The sequence below is a fragment of the Xiphophorus maculatus genome, chromosome 23, assembly GCF_002775205.1.
Source record: "Xiphophorus maculatus strain JP 163 A chromosome 23, X_maculatus-5.0-male, whole genome shotgun sequence".
In the NCBI taxonomy this organism is placed as follows: Eukaryota; Metazoa; Chordata; class Actinopteri; order Cyprinodontiformes; family Poeciliidae; genus Xiphophorus; species Xiphophorus maculatus.
Window position 1 is genome coordinate 15812027 of NC_036465.1, and position 19600 is coordinate 15831626.

General features: G+C 38.2%; 2 protein-coding genes across 7 annotated transcripts; one reads left to right on the forward strand and one right to left on the reverse strand.

Annotated features, from left to right (window-relative positions):
• Positions 1-1758: 1758 nt before the first annotated feature.
• Positions 1759-16886, reverse strand: LOC102238418 (solute carrier family 43 member 3-like). Of its 6 annotated transcripts, XM_023328211.1 has the most exons (14): positions 10143-10421; positions 9731-9802; positions 9504-9635; positions 9276-9405; positions 8366-8412; positions 8202-8278; positions 7052-7144; positions 6819-6958; positions 5465-5574; positions 5198-5341; positions 3799-3906; positions 3101-3287; positions 2093-2216; positions 1759-2005 (listed from the first exon to the last, which is right to left on the reverse strand). In XM_023328211.1, exons 4-14 carry the CDS (start codon positions 9350-9352, stop codon positions 1892-1894), a joined length of 1221 nt encoding a protein of 406 aa, XP_023183979.1. In that variant the 5' UTR covers positions 9353-9405; positions 9504-9635; positions 9731-9802; positions 10143-10421; the 3' UTR covers positions 1759-1891. The 6 variants fall into 6 exon arrangements, with proteins under 6 accessions (XP_023183979.1, XP_023183977.1, XP_023183976.1 ...); XM_023328209.1 differs by lacking the exon at positions 10143-10421 and adding exons at positions 16273-16520; positions 16666-16886 and having other exon boundaries at positions 5198-5574; positions 9504-9802; XM_023328208.1 differs by lacking the exon at positions 10143-10421 and adding exons at positions 16273-16520; positions 16622-16886 and having other exon boundaries at positions 5198-5574; positions 9504-9802.
• A 1135-nt stretch (positions 16887-18021) lies between these two features.
• LOC111607074 lies at positions 18022-19330 on the forward strand. The gene is made up of 4 exons (XM_023328927.1): positions 18022-18084; positions 18154-18206; positions 18277-18627; positions 18704-19330. The coding sequence occupies exons 1-4, from the start codon at positions 18059-18061 to the stop codon at positions 19195-19197; spliced, it is 924 nt and encodes a 307-aa protein (XP_023184695.1). The 5' UTR covers positions 18022-18058; the 3' UTR covers positions 19198-19330.
• The last annotated feature ends 270 nt before the right edge of the window (positions 19331-19600 follow it).

The following is a 19600-nucleotide window of genomic DNA, read 5'->3' on the forward strand; positions in this document are numbered from 1 at the left end:
CAAAGGGTGCCATCAGTCGGTGCACATGCCCAAAAACAAAAAATAACTCTCACAATTGCACTTTTTTTCGCAACCTGTAGGTGGCAGTTGACTTCAGTTTAACAAAAGCAACAGAATGTGAAGAACATTAATTCCCTTCATCACACATTTAATCAAAAGCTACATTTTGTTCAGCAATGTTATATCCATATCAATATTTATCAATATCTCATTTAAAAAAATACTAATCAGCTTTAGTTTGGCACTTTCCCTCGGAATATAAAATGTCCCTTTTTGACCCTTTACACATTTTAACACAGTATGTCTATATGTGTCCATGTTTAACATAAAAACACTGAAATAATGGCACTCCACATAATGGACAAAAACACGACGTCAACGTAGTAAAAAGAAATGTTTTTCTGGTCAGAAGGAAATAAATCTGCTGTGCAGCCAGCATAGGGCAGAGATGTTTCCTCTCTGATGTAGCCGTTCAAATCTATGCTGAGTAACTTTTATACTGAACACGTTGTTATTACGGTCACTGCAATGGTCCTTAATCTGTTTCATAATAAAAATAAATGCATTTTCCCTTTCAGCAATAAATGGCACATATTAGGCATCAAACAACAAACGTACAACAAATTTTTTAAGTATGACTGCCCTACGCAGAGAAACAATGAATGACCTACGCAGAATATCTGTGCAAAAAAGAAAAAAAAAGAGTTACTTCAAGCATCAGATGACTGAGTAAAGACATAAAAAGGTTGTTGGAATGAAGTGAAACTTGCAAAAAGTAAAGGATAGAAACAAACGTTCACTTTTTTAGTAGATCTTCCTTCTCCCTCTTAATCTAAAATCCCTTTTTCTTGATCTGACAGGGAGTCTCTACTTGTATACATGCATCTTTGCTTGTTTAAGAATTTGTTTGAAATGCAAAAACAAGATGCTATCAGCAGGATTGTCATTCCACATTATTCCTGATTTATGGAGGTTGACATTGAATTTGTGACAAAAGACCTGCTGGACCAAAACTCTACGTTTTCCTTAGTTGTATTTATTTACCATAGTAATGGGCATCTGATATGCTGACTGCAAAAGCATAATTTTTAATGTCATTATCCCAGAGTGTAGAAGAACATTACGCTACCAGATTATGAGATTATTCATGGATGGCAGGTTTTAAGCCAAATGCCATCTGTGAAAAGGTTGTTTTTACCCTAGAAGAGGACAGCAAGTTATTTATCTACATGCAAGGCTTTAATTATTTATAATTAGTTATGCATGCTTTCCATCCCTCAACTGTGACATCATATATCTAAATGCCGCTAAACTAAGTAGTGAAACATGATCATATTTGTGCAAAGGCTCTAACAGGTTGAGTGTGTGGATAAAATACAAGCCCTGTATTATACACAGATCTTTTAGAGCTGCATGAGACGGTAGACTTTGGTCTGGAATTAGCTGGTTGCTCCTGAGATTTCAGATCGGCACAACTTGACAGTGTGACTGTGAGGATTTGTAATTTTATGCCCGTGTGGGACACTTAGGACTATCTATATAAAGAACTCTGGTTTAAGGCGAAACTGTAAAATGATCACAAAATTTACTGAAAATAAAGTTCTTTTAGTTTCTAGTCAAGAAATGATACTCGGGGGCGTGCTGTGGTGGCGCAGGGGGTTAGCACGCCCCACGTTTGGAGGCCTTAGTCCTCGACGCGGACGACTCCCGGTCCCGACGACCTTTGCAACATGTCTCTCCCCCTCTCCTCACCCTCCTTCCTGTCTGCCTACTGTAGAAAAAATACGAGCCACTAGCGCTGCAAAAACTCTTCGGAGAAAAAAAAGAAATGATACTCGACCACCATGGTGGAAAGCTTTAAAGAGAAATCACCATCCTCGTTTTGCACTCTTTAAGATGAAGCTTTGCTCTTTGCTCTCTCAGAGGCAAGATTTCGACAATGCATGTAGACGAAGACGGGATGTATGAAGGCTAACACGCTGAGCAGCGTCAGGCCGACGTTCACCTGCACACACATGAAGAGGGGAGGCCATGAGAGGAGGGTTCATAGCTGAATTAGGATACAGCTGGTACAGATAAAAACTGTGCTCACATATAAAGGATCTCCACCCAGAGGTCCTTTCACCAGAGCAAAGCAGGGATACTGCAGCAGAGAAAACACTGCAGACAGAGCCATGACCAGACCGTACAGCTTCCCAAAGTGGCAAGATGGAAACCTACAAAGATGCAACAAATTAGCCGTAAACATACATGATCAATTAAACTCAACAAAACCAGCACCAAATAAAGATCCTTCAAGGAGAAATCTAACTGGGCTCTGAGGCCAAAAGCTTTATCAGCAGGAGGGATTCCTGTAAACTAACGCGTTAATGCAATCAGCTGGACTTCCTTAGATAAACTTTAAACAATCTGGATTAGATCATCAACTGACTACAAGTGCCTTTCAGATTGAACTGTACTGTTTGTTACTTAATCTAAACATGATAAGATGGTTAGGATAGAATCAGTTTCAGGTAAGAACTGAAAGTGTCTTGTAAAATGCTTTGAGATTACATTTGTTTTGAATTTCTGCCGTTTAAATGAAATGAACAAAAATTGGACTTGGATACCAATAAACAGCTCGGCTGTCAGAATAAAAATAACATTTAAACTTTAAGATATTGAACATATTTTTCATTAAATCCTCATTGCTGTAGTAAAAATGTTTTTATAGGTTTGATTTAATGTTTCAATTATATGTGGAAAATCATACTTTTTACCAGATTAAAGGCTTGAAAACATGAGCCTGTTAATGCCTATATAATGTGTTTTATTTATGAGCAACTGAAGTAAATAAACTTTTAAATGTCATTCTAATTTATTGAATATGAATGTAGAGGTACACTAAGCATACACATTTTATATAGTGTATTATTCTCTTGGCATTAAAAACAGGATTAAATAAACACAAAATATTTCAGTTTCTTAATGTCACTGAATACAAGAAGCCAATCACAAACTACAAAATGTTTGTGGTTTCACTGTCAAACCATATTTATGCAAAATGACTTAAAATTAAGTCTAGCACCATGACAATTTCTGCAAATGCATCCATACTCACGCCACGCTGATGAAGGCTGCGTTGCCGCCGTAGAGGAAGGAGCGGTTCAGCACCTGCAGGATGAAGGTGAGGTACTGAAGTGGGAGGTAAGGGGTGGAGGCACACAGAGAGAACAAGACGCACTGCAGCGCCGTCAGGAATAAAGAAAGCACGGTCGCCCGCAGATCAGCTTCCTGCTCCGTCTCTCCTGTAAACATACAAATATAGATCCTCTTGTGAAGTTTAGTGACTCCATTTTGTTATTTCTGGCCTCCTGCTGTGCCAGCATAAATAGGCATACAGTGCAGTGAAGAGAGAAGTTTTAATGCAATATTAACAATCTCTTAGATTATGTGAATAGACTGCATTTTATATCCAATGACTAAGACACTAGCAGAAATATTATGACCAAAAAAATTACAAGACTTTATTTTTAAACCACAAACAAGTAACTAATATTTTTATTTGTCTGCATACATTTTGTTTAAGTTGTTTCTCTTATCAGATGCAATCCTAAAATTTGTGTAAATTAAATAGTTTTAAAATCAAATCAACTAAAATGACTTCATACATCATGAATAAACACCCATGTAATTTTATAAATTATTCAGAAAACCTCAAGTTGTTGATTGGACAAATAAATAGTCCCCTTTACTTTTTGGAAAATGTTGCTGACATTTTTCATTTTCATTAGATAAATTTGTTAAACTCCGTCTCACCTGCAGCTCGCGGTTTGCCTTTATGTCGGTCCATGATGAGGCCGTTCCAGGGAGCGCACAGCACTCCACACAGCTGGGTGATGGCAAAGGCGTTGGTGTACTGGCTCACTGCCGGATACATGAGGAGAAACAACATGGTTAAATGTGCATGTTTAACGCACCAGCCGTCTGACGTAGCAAGTACCTAAAATGCTTTGGAAAAAGTAGCATCAATTTTGGCAGTGATGTAAATGTTGGACTTTGTTGACTTTTGTTATTCTATTTCAATGTTATTAGCAAACCATTGTGACTTGGTTTTCCGTGATGCTAAAAAGGTTGGGGACCGCTGCTCTAGGAGATAATCCTGGTATTTAGTAGAGACTCTTTGGCATCCTAAAGTATTTCTGATCTTGTACATTTTGATAACGGCATACCTGTTCACTGAGGTGTTCTCAAATATCAGCACTACTAAAAGCACTACTTAGTGCTAAGTAGTGTGTGAAGGAAAAATTTTGTAACAATGTTTAAATAAATTTGAATGTACACTTTATGATGTTTCTATTAAAGGTTCGCACTCAGTTGCAGCTCAACAGGACATATGCTCTTCTGACCCTCCTCAAAGAAGTGAAGAACAGGGTGTTCAGCGGTTAGAGATGTGAGACATGGCTATGGTGATAAGCCTAGTTTGTAGAAGTTCAGTTACTAGTATCTGTTTAGCCATCAGCAGAGAGGCCTTTTTGGAGAAACGCCTAAAGTTGAGCTGTGAATGTGTATGCAACCCAGCTTGACTGAAACTTACAGATAAGTAACGTATAGATTTTTACCTGACACTTGAGCCAGGGAGTGTGACTAAGTAATGTGTGATGTATCATATGTAAATGAGGGGACGTTCAGCCCCAAGTCAGAACTCATCCGATTCTCACTGAGATGTGAGCTTTGTATGTTTTCTCCATTGGCAAATGTTAATTAAAGCTGTGTTTGTTCTCTTTTGTAGCTGAAGGTTGGTCTCGAATTTTGTGCAACTTAACAAGTGCTTTTATGCACTACTTAGAGTAGTAAAAATCAGACTACAGTTATTTTTTTTTATAATTTCCTACGTCCTTCAGTTTCTGTTGGATTCAAATCTATTATCTCCTTCAAGGAACCTGCTGCACAGGTTTTCAATTTTATGTGTTAAAGTCCAGAAAATGTATGTTGTCCGCAGAAGTGCATCTTTAAAGCAAATGATTGATGCACAGTTTCCTTAGGAAGACCCATTACAAACAAAAGAAGACAATATAAATCTATATTTGGATCTGAAAATGCATTTACATGCATCTCAGACCTATAGACAATAATACAATGTGATCTAAAGCTGAGGAAATTTGAAAAACACAACTTCTGTATGTATCACAGTCCAATCTGACAGTGAGATGTTTACCCAGTGAGGGCTGTCCTCCAGTCAGCCGCTGCAGCATGGGGTTGAGCGTGCCGATGAACAGGTAGTGCCTGAGCTGCATCACCGACAGCCAGAGCAGGTGCCACAAAAAGAACCTGGACAGCAAACACTCTCGGAAAGTCTTCTCTGAAAGGGCAAAAAGAGACACAAAGTTATTAAATCCAGTAAAACAACAAAAAGAAATAAATCTACACCAGATAAAAGAGATATGTAAATAATAGTCTTTGTGTTTTTTGTTAAATACTGGACCTTGTTTGACAGGAGCATTGTTTGTGAGAGGCGTTTCTTCAGCTGCTGGAAGCGCCTCACCATTTGCTGCCACCTCTGCGCTCGCAGTCACCGATTTACCACAAGAGACTCTGCAGTGGATGTGGGAGTGATTAGAGAAAAAGACTCAAGTTTTCATGAATTCTTTGAAATAACTGACTGAGAGAAATAGATTTTGTCTGACATTATATGATCGACATTCTATCTCAAACATATTTTTCTTGTTCTAAAAAACTTTGTGGCTTTTAAACTATTAACTAAATTGCTCTGATTACATTAAACCAGATTTCCACCATACGCAGCGTGATCTGGGGTTTTACTTCTTAAAATAAGCAAGCTGAAATGTCATATATTACATGAAGCAAATTTCCTGCTGAAGTTTATTATATTGTAGTTATTATGGAGTCTAGAAGTGGGACTATGGTTATCAGAGTCTTTGTTTTTCACCAGTTGCAGATTATTTTGTCTACATTTCATGGACTCAGTGACATGTGTCAGCTGTATTATTTTAGTCTGTTTCTTTCTTTGTTGGCTCAAACCATCATTTGAGCATTCGCATGTATAATTTAAAACAATTTTTTTTCTGCTGAATTTGCACCTTTCATCCATGTGCTCTTTGAAGAGAGACACTTGAAACTAAAGACTTTTAAAAATGTCTATTTTTGGATCTGTCTGTTTCTGATAAGTAGAAAAAAGAAGTGCACCTCAAATCAAAAAACAAACTAGTTTAGGATTAATTATCAAATGACAAATATATAAAAACAAATGATTTTTTATTCTTAGCTGTTTTAGGAGATGCAGTGCCATGTCACAAGAAATGTGGTATTTTGTCACATTATAAGCAGAAATATCAAAAAATGTGATAGACCAACACAAGATGCAGTAAAAATATGAACTTGAAGAAAAATGTTGGATTGTTTTTGACATTTTTTACAGATAAAATGTAATTACACCCCTTCACTCTGATACCTCTAAATAAAACTATGCAGTGCAGTGGTTTTCAATCCTGTTCCCGAAGAATCTTGAATGTTTTAGATATCTCCCTACCTTCACTCAACTGACTTCAATAAAAAGCATTTAAACAAACTTCTGCAGGACTTGGTGGAGTAAACTTAAATCCAGATTTAAATCCCATTGAAAATCTGCAACCAAACTTCACATACGCCCTCAATACGATGTGGCCAAACTTAGGCATTTTTGCAAATAACAGGAACAAAAATTACTATCTACAAAATATTTACAAAGTACTATATTTGCATGTTGCTGACTCCCATTTTGATGTTTCTTTTATAGTATTTTTAAAGACGGTTACAGTGCCTATGCAGCCTACTCATACCCATATGTGTAGCGATCCGGCAGCGGGTAAGGAATAAGGTTTCTGGGGAGCAGGAAGAACGTCCTGAGGATGTGGATGACGCTGCAGGCCGACAGAAAGAGGAAGGCGGCACGAAGAGAGACACCAATCTCATGCAACAGCTGCAGAGAAAAAAAAGATGTGATGGAGATTATTAGTGGCACATACGCATATTTGTATGTGCAAATTTAAAAACGCTATTTGATGAATCTCACCTTGACGATGAGGAAGAGCGCTGAGGAAGAATCAAATGCCCCGTTGTAGAGAGTGATAATGGTGGAACGGCGGGAGCCAAACAGGTTTCCAACCTTCAAGAGACATAAAGCAGATTATTGTTGCATTACAGTGTGAATCTCTGTGAAGCAAGTAGAATTTCACCAGGTTATTCTTTCCTAAGGAGATTTGTGTTCCTGCTGCACAACATCATGAATTGGATGAAAGATGTGAAGCAGCTTGAAAAAACAGGAACTTCCTTTTTCTTTCAACTACGGAGGCGCTGCAGTCTTTAATAATCTTTGTCTCATAACGTCTTTCGCAACACTCTTGCAGCATTTCCTCAGAAAGTGGGTCATAGATCAATTAAAAAACAGTTCCTTATTAAGTCGCTGTTTTTGTCCAGATGTCTACAACCTGAAGCCATAAGCAGCTCTTCAGTCCCTTTGACAACAAAAAACCTAATGATGTTTAGGTCCCAAGTGCAAGTATTATCCTGCTGTTTTAATTGCTGCAATATAATATAATAAATAACTCTTTATGTTCTGAAATGCAGATTTCCTCCTCAAAATAAAACAGAAATAAATCATTTTAAATAAAAATCTGCAGATTGGAGTTTTGATCCAAACAGGAATCACATGATTTACCCAATTTATCTTAGTTTCTAACCGCCATGTTATTTATATTAGCCTTTAAAAAACAGTTTCAAAAGACATTGTGATGTTGATGCCTTTCGGTCAACACTTTTGATGAATGAAAAAATCTTTTGATTTTTCAGTATTTCATCAACAATTAGAGCCGATCGAAAACAGATCAAATTGATCAACTTTTCTCCCACTTGGAGCTTCTCTAATTTTCAATACAATCATTTTAAATTTCAAAAAGGTGAAACACCTTTAGTCATTTCGATCAGTTTCCACCAAAAAAAGGGCAAAGCGACTCATTCTTATTGCGGGGGTCAGAAAATTGATATACAATTCCAATCATTACACAGTGAAAAAAGAAAAACACAACAAAACATTTAATTTCTCCCTAAAGATGAGTAATAGTTTTATGTCCAAACCCTATGACAACAACACGAGCTTAGTACTTTTACAGAGCAGCAAATCAAGATGATCAAATCAGCCGCTCGGGTTGTGGCATGAACATTACCTGCATGTTTGTCATGAGAAGTAAGATGCCTCCAACAGCCAGAAAAGAAAGAGCCGGAAAGAGCAGGTAGGCCAGAGCTGATGGAGGATAATTAGACTGATATCACAAACCTTTCTAATTTGCAGGTAATAATTTGATAGAAAACTGTTTCCTTGTTTTTTTACCTGAGGAGGAGAAAGCCACCATCAAGGTGCCCATGGTGTAAAGGAATCTGAAAGTGAGACAGAAAAATGTTGTTTTTGAATTAGAAGATGCAACTTACACCATGATGAGAAACAACCTGGATTTAAAATAAAATACATTTTAAGCTTGGAAAACAGGAAAGCTGTGGAATTCAAAGCAAAGCAACTTTAATTTCCTATTCTTGGCTTGCACTAAGCACACTTGATCCTCATTGCCATTTGACCCTTTTATATTTACATTCCTTTGGTCTTTATTTTTTCTCCACCCTTTTTCATTGGAAGCATGTGTTGACTTAGTGTCAGGCCACACCAACGGATGTGGACATAAAACAGCAGCTTTGTGATGATTTATTAGAAATGATAAATTAGAGGTTTAGAAAAGGTATGCTGAAAATATAAAACTTAAAATAATCACACCATCTTGACTTTCTCCCAACCCAAACAGAGCAGGAATTATAGCTGAAATATATACAGTATATATATTTAGATTTCCTTTGTCCAGGGTTTCTCTTTCAATGATCTGGGCTCTTTTGGATGAAGTTTGATAACCAGAAATTGTATTTATTATATTTATTATGAGTTTATTTAAACAAGACAGTAATGATGTAGAGTGAAACCTGAATCCTGACATCTGTCAATGAAGTGAGGAAAGCTGCAGGTGGAACTTTGTTACACAGTAATCACACTGGCATTGGCTTTTTTTGAAGGAAATCAAAGGGTATTCTCTGGCATTGTTTACATTCACCGATGTCTTGGTCACAAACCTGCTTGATTAAATCATTTTGTGCATGATGGTTTTTGTGTGTTCAAATCAACAGATTCTCTGTAATTTATCGTCTAAACTGAGTGTTAAGGCACTGCTCATCTTTGGCTCCTTCATATTTTTACTCACATTCCATAGAGTCGAGTCACTGTGGTACCAAATCGATCAAACAGGAAACCATTGGGCAGCGTCAGAAAGTTATTCATAAAAGAGGCGATGGTGAAAATGAGCGAGAACTGTTCATCCTGTGCACTGCAGTCTGTAGCCAAAACAGAGAGAGATGTTAAAAAAATTAAAATATATATCAACAATTAGTGCTCACAATCAAACTTTCAATCCACAGCAGATAAAACTCACCGAGAGTTTGCGTGCCGTTGACGCCTGTGCCGTTAACACACAGAAAGCTGAAGTAACGGTCTTCTTTGAGGACAAAAACAAGGGCAGCCCACCCAAACACAGCTCCAGCGAAACAGAGACACTCCAGCAGGCCTGTGGCAAAGGTGAGGCAGCGTCGCACCGAAAACTTGCTCTGCGGCTCCGGCATGGTCACTCACATAAAAACACTCGGCAGCAGAAAAACTCACAAGCACATGTTCACCGGTCTTTGTGTCAACATGCACTTCCTCCCACGTGGTTTCAGTCTCAGCACTCTGAACCTACAAGCCAAAAAAAAAAAAATCACAAGAGAAGGCAACGTTTTCATCCAGTTAGTTTCATCAGAGAGAATAAAGGTTACACATCATTTCTCGTTTTGTCAGAAGCAAAAACTATCCTGTACTGATGTTTGAACGGAAGATTATGGTTATCATCACAGCTGGAAGAGAAAATATCTGTTATAAATATAGGCAATAGGCAACCTCCAGTCAGTTTCTTGTGCTAAAATGGACGTCAAGGAAAAATTCAAAAACAGCCAATTATTAAAAAAAAGCCCAAAGAAATGTTGAAAAACACACTATTTTCTAAAAGTAAGGCAACATCCTTTAAAAAGAAGCACACCTTTCTCTGTTGTTTGCAGCAACTGAAATCAGAATCTCCCTGACGGATCTCGACTGCCACCACTCTGGCTACTGCCGCTTCTTTTATGCAGGTCAGTTCCTCTTCCTCTTCTTACTCTGCATGTACCTCCCTCTGGTCCGTCCCAAATGTTTTTTTTCCTCCCTTTTCCAGCGGCTCACAGCTCTGCAGCAGAGGAAGCCCTCATCATCCTCAGGCTGCTAACTACTGTGATAATAAACACTCCTCCATTCCTGGCTGGCCACACCGCAGAGCCACAGAAGCTATGAGGCTGCAGACGGGGATGCTGCCATGGAAACTGTTTGTGCAGGTTTAGCCAAGAGGCTACGCAGCTCACGTCACTTCAGGAAAATAAGGACTGCTGGAGACTGACCCACAGTAAACATGAACGTGTGAATACCAATTCTTGTCTTTTACTCTCCTATGAAATACGCTGCAGCTTTACATGCACGTTCTTTATCAAGCAAGAACCGGAGATGCTTCAAGTATTTAAATTTCTATTTGCATTTGCAAATACTAACTCTAAGCCCAAACTATGGCCTTTGTGTCAGAGTAATGTTCCAGCTTTAGAGAGCAGGAAATAATTAAATCATGTAAGAACGTGTAAACGTGAAATTTGAGAAGTTTGATCCTCTGGAAAAGGAGAAGCCAATGCTAAATAACGCTGTCATAAAAACCGGCTGTAAGATCAGACCGGGCCACAGTGCTGAATAATGCAAGGATATGTTCTCAAAGGTATAAGTCTGCCTCAACGACATCTGATTCAAGAGATAGAAATTCTGCAAGATTAACACATTTGGTTATCAGTAATGAGAAGGTTTTAGTCTGCAATCAACAAATAAAACAAGATAAGAAATAGAGAAAAGTTTAAAAAAAGAATAAAAACATTTGAGACAACATGATTTCCAGAATATTGTCCATTCTGATCATTTTTCTCAGAAATGAATCAATTCTGGACTCCAATAAAAGGAAATTTAAATTACTGACACCACAATCCTTCAATCCTTCGTACATTAAAATTGACCCAACATACATTAGACAAAGCAAGAGAAAAAGGCAGCTAATAAAAGTCAGCAGTAAAGCTTCAGCTGTTACGTGAAGCTAAATGAAACACCAGGTTGATGACAGCACCACATATTAAAATGCCTTAATCAATTAAATCTTTACCAGTTTGTATAAATCAGTTTATTTCCAATAAAATCTGAAAATCTTAATTTAAAATATGCCCTGCACTTTAAAACTCTTTCGCTTTTCATAATGTAACAAACACATTTCTGTGATGATAGTAAAACAGAAAGAAAAAATTTCTATATTCATTAACAATTTAAATTGCTTGAGCTAATATTGCTTTTACAAATCAATCACGAGAACAAAATTAGTTTTTTTGGTTTCCATTCCACTCATTGTGAGACTACCGGCCCCAGTTGGCTGGACCTAGGTCAGTCAATGTAAAGGGGCTGAATATTTATGCAATCACTTATTTATTTTGTAAAAACATGATAACACATCCAAGATCGTGAAAAGTTTTGACGGGCTCTATATTTTGTAAAGATGTTGTCTGCTCGATGTGAAAACAGGACTAAGAAGAGGTGCATGCTTTCCAGATTTTTATTTGCAAGAAGCATTTAAAAATGATACAATTTACACATATGCACCACTTAGTGTTAGTCTGTACTATAATTATTTTGCTGTATTTTGAAAAATATGTGTAAAAGCTTAATAAGTGTGAATACTTTAAAATATGATCATAAATGTCCAGGTGCAAATTTGATGATTCCCTACACTGGAGGTCAGAAAACAAATAAATTTGCTGTCGACTAAGCAGAAACACAATGATCTTTCTGGGTATTGTGAAAGACTCACAAAAGCAGAAGAAATTAGATCATACCAGAGCTACCAGCATGTGATTCAATATTACAAAACTTTCACTCTGGGGCATAACTGATAAAAATATAAATATTTTAAATGTAGCACATGAAACCTTAGAGGGATATTTTTAAAAAAAAGCATTTTCTCATCAGTTTGCACATTTGAAGGTTGACTCATTAGACAAAAGCGAGGACGTAATCACAGAAATACGGCTTTGTAAAACCTGTGTCACAGAAACACATTCATGCATAAAAACCCCAGGCCGGGACTCGAACACAGGACACTCTCACTGCAAAGCTAAATTTAATACATTATTTTAATTCTTCAGCATCTTTGGGTTGAAATGCGTCTACAATACCAACATTAATTCACATTTAAGGAGTTAAATCTGAACTGCTTCAGCAAGCAAAACATGATTTACATTGTAATCCAGGTTTCAATAACTTGCTGCTGTGTTTGTGGATCAGCAGGATTTTGGAGGGTGGAGAACATTTAGAAGTCAATCATGATTGTAAATCATACTATCATACCATAGTGTTTGCATAAGTGACCAGAATGATCTCCTCATCACAAGACACAAGCTTCTGGCACGCAAACCTTCTCACTTCCTAAAACCAAAGTTTGACCCAGGCATCACAACCATGCATGCCTATATGTGGGTGTCAACGTAAGAAGACAAAGCCATCTTAAGTCATAAAACACATGACAGGACTCTTAATGACAATTCAGTCACTATAGTTCAAACAAAAATACTACTATTGGTTTTTTATTATCAATGAACAAACCCTCAATATTTGTAACTGCAACTCCTAGAGACTTCTCAGTTTCACTAAGAAAAGAAGGTTGTGTTCAAGTAATATAAATACAACCCAAGACAAAATTAAAGTTTAAAACATTTTGAACAATCATTTAATAATAATAATAATCATTTTGTAAATCTCAACATTATTCCCCCCCTTAAGATAGCTAAAATTACATGTGAGATGCACATGATGTTCCTCTTTGTTCCTCAATAGATTGAAGCAGGTTTGTCAGGTTTAAATTTAAGACATTTAGTTTAGTGTGTTGCTGACTGCTGAAGTGAATGTGATCATGTTAATATGATATGAAATATGAAAGGAAACAGTAGCAGCTAACAGGTTTGGTAAATGAGTTAGAAAGGTCTCAAAATAGATCAAAATCAGCAAATCCACTGCTTCAAAAACTATGTACAAATGGAGAAGGTTCAAAACAACAGCCAATGTGCTTAGGCATGTCCATCTGAGCTATCTGACCCTCAAAGCAGACAACAAGATGCCACAAGAAGTTTCCAAGATCCCTAAAACATCAATAGGCTTGTACTTGTTGCACAAAATTAGCTTCCATCTAAAATACGAGGGGTAAACATTTACTCTCTAAGAACGATGTTTGCCAGAAAGAGCAAAGACAAAGACCAGGACTTCAGGCATAATGTTCTTCAAACTGAATCATTTGGACTCCAGAAGAGAAAAACTGTTTGACATAAAGCAAATGCAGCGTTCCAAGAGAAGAACCTCATACTAACAGTAAAACAAGAATGGACCATAGTATCAGTAATGTTAGCAGAAAACAGAACTGAGCCTTCAAATCCTTCTTCAGCTACTGAACTTAGAAACATTTATTTACATTAAACCACTGTCTGCCTTTCTGATGAACATACTCAGAAAATTCCCAAAGTGCAGACAGGATTTAAAAAAAAGAATCGCACAGTGGCAAACATTGGAAAAATCTTGTTCGTCAAGAAAACTTTGCAAGCTGATCATGTACAGTATATTTAAGTTTTTCCGACTTCTTTGTGCAATTCTTCCAAGTCCAAGAGGAACAAGCTGAAATTGGATCTGGTGAAGATAATATAATTGATCCGAAAGGTCATTTAAAGTCAACAGAGGCAACAGTGATATCTGTGACCGTGAATTTAACGCTCAGTACGTACTGTTGTTTAATATTAGTTTGATTTCAAGGAAAGTGTGAAAGCATGCTGAATATTTTATTAGATCCTCCTGTGGTCACATATAGTATCTTTTTATTGTAATCTACAAAGACAGTCAGATAAATTACACAGATTCCAGTTTTTTAAGTACATTTTAAAAAGTAACTATTGTCCTTTCTCACTTCAAACAAAAATAAAACAGGTCTACTTGGCATTCTGATAGATAAGAATAACGCCACTTACCAATAAACTTTATACTCCTGACATCAGATTGTTTCCCATAAAATTATTTCACATTTATAATGGAAATGCATTTGTGAATTGAGCAGCAGAATTGAGTATATGTGTGGTGTCCAATAAAAATTACCCACATTCTCTCTGCAAAGCCAAACACTTAATTTGCTACTGGTTCTGGCTTGGTGTCACCTCAATCATTTCATTTAATAATTGGGCCAACTGGACTTCCACTTTTGGTTATAAAACTTCAGGTTTAGCTTAGATAAGTCGATAGAAGCATTGTTAAATGGAGAGGATTTCTTTCTTTTTAATGTTAATTCATAGCAAAAGGATACAGTTCCACTAAATTCAAATCAATCTCATGTTCTGGAAGTCATGTTCTGGAAGCAGATGGAAACATGTGCTCTGTTTGCATAACTAGCAAAGCCCCCCCTCTTTTGTGTCATCAGGAAAAATGCAACTATCAGCAACTTCTACTCCTTCAAAACATCTATATATTTTTATATATTCCCTTTTTCAGAGAGAAAAGCCAAAATAGAATAAAACCATGGGACTGTCACTCTCCATCATACCTTCTACTTCTGTTTTTTTTTTTTCTTTAAGTTTCATATGAACAGGGCCGGACTTAGGAGGGTGTGGGCCCCTGGGCTTGAGCCAAGGTGCGGGCCCTACTTAATCATCGTTATACAGTTGCGCATACATACATATGTGTATATATATAAATACAAACACGAAGGAAATCCCATATATATATTTATATATATATGATTTCCTTCGTGTTTCGTGTTTCCCCATCAGATACGGTTCCCCCAGCGTCTCTTCACCGCTCCGCACCGCCTAGGTGGCAAAATACACGTGTGCTTGTTCAGCGATCATAACAAGCACTGGCTTGTTACGGACACCGTGAAAGCTCAAACAACGTGTTTTAGCAAAATTATCCCACTTTTTTCCCAACTGCCACACATAGTGCGTGTTTTCCCCCAATAACTGGGGGAACGGGATCTGATGGGGAAACGCAAATCGACGTGCCTTCAAGTAGAACTTTTTTTTTAAAACACATGAGCACTTAGCTTCAAAGAACCCAGCATCGACTAATGGCGTGGCGAGAGCATTACACCTTTTCAATGAGTACCGTTACTTTGTAAACAAAGATTGTAATTAGAATATGTTAACAGAAACAAAACAAAAATTCCATTTTCGTTGGATCATTGTCATGTAAACAGGGCCGTAGTCACTACATGATATCTATCCATCTTATTTAATCTATTTTATCTAATATATCCATCCTGGGCAACGCAGGTTGCTACAATCGATAGTAGCCACACAGGCACACACACTAGAAGGAAACAAACGCACCCAGTGTAACATTTTTATTCTATTGGCTGAGAGGTTGCCAGGGAACAGTACTTTTCTGTTCAAAGCAACTGAAAATGTAAGCACAAGTATGAAAGGTTTTGAGAACAAAAGACATGAAATCCTGCTTTCAGACTGAGAATATGTGCTTCTCGAATTATGGCAGAAAATTTGAAAAAGAGTGGTCAAGTCAAAGTGCGATCTAATTAGATTCCTTATCTGTAAACCCCTCCATTGCAATGCAACTGAATAAACAGATGTTTTAAATTGGAACGGGCAAAATTTTTAGTTTTTGTACGTAAAGGCAGCATACACATCCCAAAAGAAATGGAGACGTGTTCCATAAAGTACTTTTCCAGTTATTTTTTCCAAGTAGATCAAAACCATTTGCTGTTTAATTTTAATTACATCATTGGGCACCCGTTGGTTTTAAACTATCACACAAGTTTAAACACAATGAAACACACTGAAGTTTGTGGTTGAGGGATGACAAAATATAGAAAATGTCAAGGGGCATCAATGCTTCACGACATACTGTTAAATTACCACACCATTGTTACTGCATCAAGATCTAGAGTGAAGCACAAAGGTCAGAGCTCTTTTTCTTGCAACTTGAATAAACCTAATTGTTGCAAATTGATCAGCTTTTTGCACGAACAGATAAAATTGACATATCTGCATGGAAATATTGACACTTTGTCTTACCTTAATCTTTAACTCAATTCACCATCCAGCTCCTGTTTCCATCTCGTGGGAGAATGTGCTGAGCAGCAGCAACAGTGAGAAGGTTTGGAGGTTATGCACTTGGTGCTGCCGCCTGTTATCTTCAGTTGAACTTTGTAATATTTTCACACAGACTGAAGGCTGGGGATTTGAAGGCTGGGGATTTTACCCCCGCGCCCCCACCCCATCACTGATAAGCGATGCCCCAGGGCTCCGTACCGCAAAAATGACTGCAAATAAAGTGTTTTAAAATGACAGGGTTGAAAACATTTAGTTTTAAAATGAGTAGGATTTTTGACGAAGGCAATTTTAATAAACTGTTCGGTAGTACTTGCTGGCAGTCTTGCGGGCAGACAGCATTGTTCGGATGCTCACATCAGCAGGTGATGAGGTGCAATCGTGCATCAAGATCCCATAGCGTTGAATATTTGCATTCCTCCTTACGGCAGAATCACTTACGTGGCGTGTTGAGATCCCCTACAGCGACCCCTTTGTCCATGACTGTTTTGTCCCTGGAACCAGACAGGAAAAGCCCCACGCATTAGGTGGGCGAGGCGCACATGGTTTCCAAGCATCCCCAGGGTCCAAAATACCCAGAGTGGATCCAAGAGGCAAACCGGTCCTGTTTTTTTTTTGTTGTTGTTGTTGTTGTTGTTGTTGTTGTTGTTGTTGTTGTTGTTTAATTCAGGTCTATCGAGAGCATAAATTATGTAGTCAACAACCAGAAATGAAGGTTTTGTACGGTACGGAGCCCATAATGGGATATGGAGGAGAAAAAAAAAGAAAGAAAAAAACCCTCTTCCGCCACCGTGTGACCGTTTAGGCATTGCATCATTTAATACAGTCAGTACCCTGACTGGGCCATTAGAAATATAATCGCCTTACAATATGATAGCCCGAGTCACCCTTTGTCTCTCAATCACCCTTTGGGTGGATTGAGTTGTTTTGTCTCAGTCAGTTCCCCTCATCTTGGAAAACCCTTGTTTCTACACGCCATGTTGACCAAAGGACAATAATTAATAGACATTTATTTGGATTAATAAAGGAATAGAAATTAAAATCGTGTTCGGATGCCTCAATCCGCAAGTCATAAGTTACAAGCCTAATTTTAATTGAGCTCTACATTGAAAATAAAATTTAGAATTTTAGAATTTAGAAAATAGAACTGTTTTAAAATGCAAATTTTCTGCATGTTCATCAGTAATTCATTTATTGTGGAGGGAAAATATTAAATGTTTCAGAATTAATTTGGCTTTTTAAAACATGGTAAATAATTACTGAACTACGTGGTAATTTTGTCAAAGTTTGGTTCAGTTCTGAAATCTAAAAATGGGCAGTAAAAAGTAATAATGCAGCTCATAATTAAAGAACAAAACAGAATGTGGTGTTTTGCATAATTACTGGTTTTCCCTAAAGTTACATGGATTTACACACACATTTCTTTTGAAACTTCAACTTATTCAACAACAGTCAGTGAAAGCTCAGATGTCGGTGTCTTGTTTAGAATTAGGCCTTGCTCAGGCTAATATTGAAATATGGTGGAGGTTATTCCATTCTGAGTTGAACTCCATCAGAAATATTTACCTAAAACCTGTTACCTAAAACCTTTAATATTGTAACTATCTGCTGTGTTTTGGTCTCCTTGTTAGGAGTCAATTATCACCAGCTGTGTGTTGTTAGGCAGCTAAGTTCTGATTGAACAGGTTTTGTCCTTGGCAGCATTTATGAACCATCACCTTTGCCTCTGGCATCACATTAGCTGTTCAACATGGTCGCTGTAAAGATCTTGCTGAGGTAAGGGAAACATTTGTTGTGTCCTTTGAAGCTTAATAGAGTAGTTTACTCATGTTTAATGTGTTTCAGGGTTTCCCTCTTCTGCTTGCTGCTTGTGGATGTTTATGGCTCTCCAGTGAAAGGTGAAGTCTCCCATCTACTAAGGAAAATTGTAGTTAAACCTGTTTCTAAACATCATTTCTGTTCACCCAGGCTCAACATCTCAAGGCCAAGGCAGACCTAGTGACTCTGGAGGAGATCATGTCTACCATGCTACTGGCTACTCTGCACCTGGCTCCTATAGCTCATCTGGAGGCGTTTCTAAGCCAGTGGCAAAACATCTAGCTCAACCCCAGTATGTTCTGGCACAGCCTGTGCCCGTAGGCCGGCCCTTGTCTGTGCCCAGAGGAAGATATACTGCAAGCGGTGGCTCTCTAGTCCCTCTTCAAGGAGGCTTTGTTGGCTCATACATGCCAATTCTGGCAGGTTCTAGTCCCCTGGTTCCTCTTCCAGCAGTGTATGCTAGCAGTCTTCCACAACCTGGAACTCATGCTAACTTCCCTAGTAAGATTTTAAGAAATCACTTGTAAGTTTGTTTGGGTGATGCTAAATTAAGTAAGCTTGTCCTCTTTCTCTCCAGAGATGCAGTGGGTTATTGCCCCTCAAGCCTTTGAGGAAACCACAACAAACACCCAGCCTCAAGGCTTGAGCATTGTTGGGCCACCACTCCCTCCAGCACCTTCTGCACTGGCCCTTCAGTCTGGAGACATGTCTAAAGTTGTGAAGGAGGCTGAGATTGGGAACTACCAGCAGCAGATGGAAGCGTTTGGTTACCCATCTGACCGTGTGGGGCCTGGTCTGGGTCTTCCACCTGTTGCTCTGCCAGCTTCTGGTGTGGGTGGCTTGTTGGGCTTCCCTTCTCCCTACACTCTTCCTTACCCCTTCCCCTACCGTGATTTATACTACAGGCGCCTGTATGGACTGTACCCTCTTGGCACCTACACTACCTTCAACAAAAACCATGAGAAGGGCAAAGACTACTACCAGACCATCCACTATCTGAAAGAACATGGCTCTGATGTGCCACAGAACCCTGGCTCTCAGCAGCAGCAGAGCCTTAAGATGCCCCTTTAAGTCTTTGTGTTAAATATGATAAAGGTGGGTTAACAGTTGTAACATACTAATGTATCTTGCCATTGGTTTAACTTTTCTCTTGTAGATGGAGTCTTAAGGTTCTACCATGTCTTTTAATAAACTTTTCCTCCAACATCTTGTGTCGGCGTATTACAGTTTAAAAATTAAATGTGGTGGCGTAGGGGATGGTGCGACCCATGTTTGGAGGCCTTGAGTCCTCGACGCGGCTGTCGAGGGTTCGACTCCCAGACCAGACGATATTTGCCGCATGTCTTCCACCTTTCCTGTCAGCTTACTTTCATATAAGGGACACTGGAGCCCACAAAGTGTCCCTTCCATGACACTTTTTAACCCCTTCAGGGATAAAATAAAGTGTGGGAAGCTTGGGGAGTCTATTTGAAAC